Genomic DNA, 4,134 nt, shown 5'->3' with positions numbered 1-4,134 from the left:
GCTCTCAACATTTTTCTATATAAGACACTTCTCTGAAGACCAGCTCGAAAAGTGAACTGCCGAAATCCTGTATTGATAGTGCAGCTACACAACTAGAGTGAATCGTATTATTAACTTTAAATATGGGCAGATTTCTTTTTTTTTAACTATACAATAAAAGAGTATACTCCATAGTTAAATTTTTAAAAGGATCATTGTTATTGAACAAATCACAAAAATGTTCATTTACATATTCACTTTTTACAATGGCCGAGATTCTGAATATTTAAAACAATAAAAACATGTTACCGCACATTGAATGTACTTTGAAAAATGAAAACGTGTAAGTACCAAAATTTTTTCCAACAATTGTATACTACGTAAAAATAATACTGCCAATAAGGCACCAAACCCATGAAAACGGTGTCGTCATTGTGCTTGAGATGTCATAAAAATGAATGAAATTGAAAAAAAAATATTTAAAAAAATGCAGGACGAGGACGGCAAAGATAAGATCATGACTTTAGTTACCGTATTTTTTCTATTAGTCTTATAACACTTTTTGTCTACAGTTCCTAATGGTTAACACTGGTTTTAAAACTTTTTGAACATAAATTTGAGTATGAAATTAAAATTAAAAAAAAAACATTTTCATAGTTGATTGATTTTCACCAAACAACCGAGTTAAAAACTATCATGGGTCCGTTATATTAATAGGAAAAGTACGGTAACTTAATTTTTCGTACCTAAAACCAAAAATTCACAGTTTTGCACTTTTTGAAAAAATTAACTAAAGCTTCAATTTTTTAGTGAAGTCATAAACCTATTTTTGTCCTTTTAGGTAAACGTTTCAAATTATGGTCCAAATTGAGGAGTGAAATGACGGAAGCGACGAAGGAACGAGTAAAGCCTGCGAAACTTCTTAGGTTTTCGAGTCACTGTGAAGAATCTGACGACCTGAAAATTGAATTATGATGGACTAATAAGCATTTCGAAGTTTCCATTTTTTGTTGAAGTGGGCATTTGAAATTGAATTGTTGAATTGAGTAAACGACTTTTAAAAAATGAACAGCTTCGAATAAACTATATCATATAACTAATGAATAATGAATATAAAATCTTCAATTAAAAAAAAACATACTTTCCCTATCAAAATGACAAACTAAAAATTATTTTTTACTGTTAGAATCTTAAAAAGAAAATACGGAATTTTCTGATTTTCAAATCACTTTTTTTGGATTATGGGAATTTGGACTTTCGGACTATACCTTTCTCATCAAACCAACATTCTCTCTGCTTGTTGGACAGAGGAAGCAACACGGAGTCTCATCAATCTCTTTCTCTTCATCATCATATTCATACTGCACACGCTTCTTTCTGCGGGTCCAGGATTCCATGCCTTCCAGGTAAAATTCCAATTCATCATCGTCAAACCATTTGCGGTATAAAGAGTATTCTGGAGTGTCTTTGTATTGAAAGGATATCGATGATTTCATGTGCCCTCCTGGTAAAAAAGTAAGATAAAATGAAAAGACCTGTCAAACTCTTAATAATTAAGTTATGAAAATCGTTTTAAAACCGAATGAACCGGCCATATTTGAGTTTGAAGACTTTGAAAATCTTTTTTTCAGTAAAAAACTTTCAATAAATCCATGCATTGGTGAAACCCGTCATTCAATATTGTTAAAAACGTTAGCTATCAAATATAATAACAAAGTAGAATGTATGGTCAGTTGAGCGTACGCAAACATACAGCTAAATTATTAGTCAAAAATACACTTTTTTGTTTTATTTTACAGTTAAATTATGTTTCAATTATTTTTATCTGGTCTGAAAATTTTGAGACTCTATGCAGTCACTGCAAACTTTTCAAAAAAGCCCAACTTCACAAAAATTTGGCAACTATAATAACAGTAAGAAAACTTTTGAAAATCAAAAAAATTTTGAGAGTTCTGGACAATAATACGTGTATATCTAAAACCCCGTGCTGGTTTTATTTCACCTTTGAAAATAATTTATACATGTGGTTAAAATGTTTAATAGGTAAGCTGGTGCCAGGGTTGGGTTATAGTTGTTGATTGTACCTCAGGACTCCAGTAAGCATACCTATTGAAATATTGTTAATTGTCTAGTTTGTAACTTTTACAAGGAAATTTGTTTTTTAATCCATCTTTTTCAGAAAAAAAAAAGAAAAAAAGGAAAGTTTACTATAAAATATTTTGCTACATTGATAACTTTTCAATAACTTTAATATTCGGATGTAAACAAATTGTAAAAAATGATTGTCAAACTGTGGATTTCAATACTTTTTTTTCACTTTTCAAACCGTTTTATTTCACACACCATGATACCCGAAGTAGTTGAACTCATGCAAATACCATGCGGTAATAAAATTAATAAGCACGTGCGAGGATTATTAAAGCATTTATTAGTTAAATTTTCAACCAATTACCGTTGGAAATTTGATCAACTTGAGGTTGGTTTTTTGTTGTGAGGATGTTGCAATGTTGTTGATTTCCGCGGTCCTAAAATTATTTGAATAATGCGGATGAAAATGCGGAGTTGCGGTTTTTCAAATCTATACAGCGTGGAGTAGAATTATGTTTTTTTTTTTTGAAATGGTGAATTGATTGAAAATTGATACTTCACAATAGTTTCAAAACTTTTAAATTACTAACCTGAATTTCTGGCATTGGACTGTCTCTTGTCGGCAATGGGGTTAGTGACCGCTCCATCTCCCACAACTCAGCAGTTATTGCAGATGATGGTGTGGCGATTCCAGAAACTGGAGATGCTGGAGGAGTTGGTGGCTGACGTGGCTCAGCCTGAGAATCCCAATGAGCTTGGATCAGGCGTGGATCTGCTGGGAAGAACTTGTCTGGAGAGTCGTTATCCGAACTGTATAGTACAAGGATTGATGGTGATGACTCTTCGTTGTAGGGTGTACCCATGATTTCTGGAAGTGAAATTGGAGGTGGACGCCAAAAATTTGAAGGGAAAAAAAGTGAAAGCTCAAACTTTTTAAAACATCAAAAGCTCAAAAGAAAAAAAGAACGTAAACAAGTGAATTCAAACTTTTTGTAATACATGAGAAAATATTGATAAACGGCAGAACAAGAGAATTTTCAATTATCTTCCGGCAAGTCAACAGTGTTTCAATGAAGAAATTCTATTAAAAAAAGAAGCTTTTCAATTTTGCCTTTCATCTGCTCTTTAACATTTCAAAACTTGCAGAAAGTTGGAAAGTGCATACAGATGAAACATAATATTTTGGAATAGAGACAGATTAGGATGAGATGTGCTACTAGAATATGAAATGAGATGCCAATTCAAAAAGATGCCCACTCAGGTTATATTTTTTGAAAAAAAAACTCAATGATTCATTAAAAAATTTTGTGTAAGAAGAACAAGTGGCTGTACTGTTTTCTTCAATTTTCAATAAATCTTATTTTGCCAACAAAAACATTACAACTTATAAAAGTTTTTATACCTTGTAATAATTTGTATTAGAACATTGTAAAAGTCTGCAGCAGCAGGATTTTTTCTTCAAGTTTGATCATGGACGAACTTTGCCTAAAATTGTTGGAAAATCTTAAAAATGTTGGTCGGGGTGTATTCAGACTAGGGCTTCCATGTGGGCACCGGTCGGAGAGTTGCCTCAAACAGCCTCACACCACCACTAACGCCGCAACGTATCCGCATGTATAGTGCGGCGCGAAACCCCGAATTTGTCGGCCGCTTCCAAGTAACCACCTTTCGTACTACGTCGCGCAAAACAGCGTTGCACAACTACGGTGTGCAGCCGTAAATCTTCACTACGCAAACACCAGAGTTTACGCCAAAGCGCACAGCTCCACCATTTAAATTTTTTTATTTTTTGCTAGATTATCAAGCATATTTCAAATTAATTTCGGAATTTAAGTTTAAATTAGTTTGCATTAGTATGCAACACGAAAAATGTATCCACTTTCTAACAAATGTTCAAATTATTATCGAAATGTTACTATCGAAATGTTACTGTTAAAGTTAATGGCACCGTTAAAACATAAAACAATAGTAAAAAACGATTATAATGAACACAACATTAGTTGAAGATTAATTGTTAGCATAGCAAGACTTCCAAATATTCACAATTTAATCACTCAAAAATTCAGA

At 32.6% G+C, this 4,134-nt stretch overlaps 1 protein-coding gene across 1 annotated transcript; it reads right to left on the bottom strand.

Annotated features, from left to right (window-relative positions):
* Nucleotides 1-231: 231 nt before the first annotated feature.
* On the bottom strand, nt 232-2,930 carry F19D8.2 (uncharacterized protein; the record flags this gene model as incomplete). Its single annotated transcript, NM_077905.3, has 4 exons — nt 232-936; nt 1,248-1,483; nt 2,432-2,504; nt 2,658-2,930. 4 exons carry the CDS (start codon nt 2,928-2,930, stop codon nt 835-837), a joined length of 684 nt encoding a protein of 227 aa, NP_510306.2. The 3' UTR covers nt 232-834.
* Between the last annotated feature and the right edge of the window lie 1,204 nt (nt 2,931-4,134).

The sequence above is a fragment of the Caenorhabditis elegans genome, chromosome X (assembly GCF_000002985.6).
Source record: "Caenorhabditis elegans chromosome X".
In the NCBI taxonomy this organism is placed as follows: domain Eukaryota; kingdom Metazoa; phylum Nematoda; class Chromadorea; order Rhabditida; family Rhabditidae; genus Caenorhabditis; species Caenorhabditis elegans.
The sequence above is the reverse complement of the archived record's forward strand: the minus strand, read 5'-3'. Positions and strand labels throughout refer to the sequence as shown.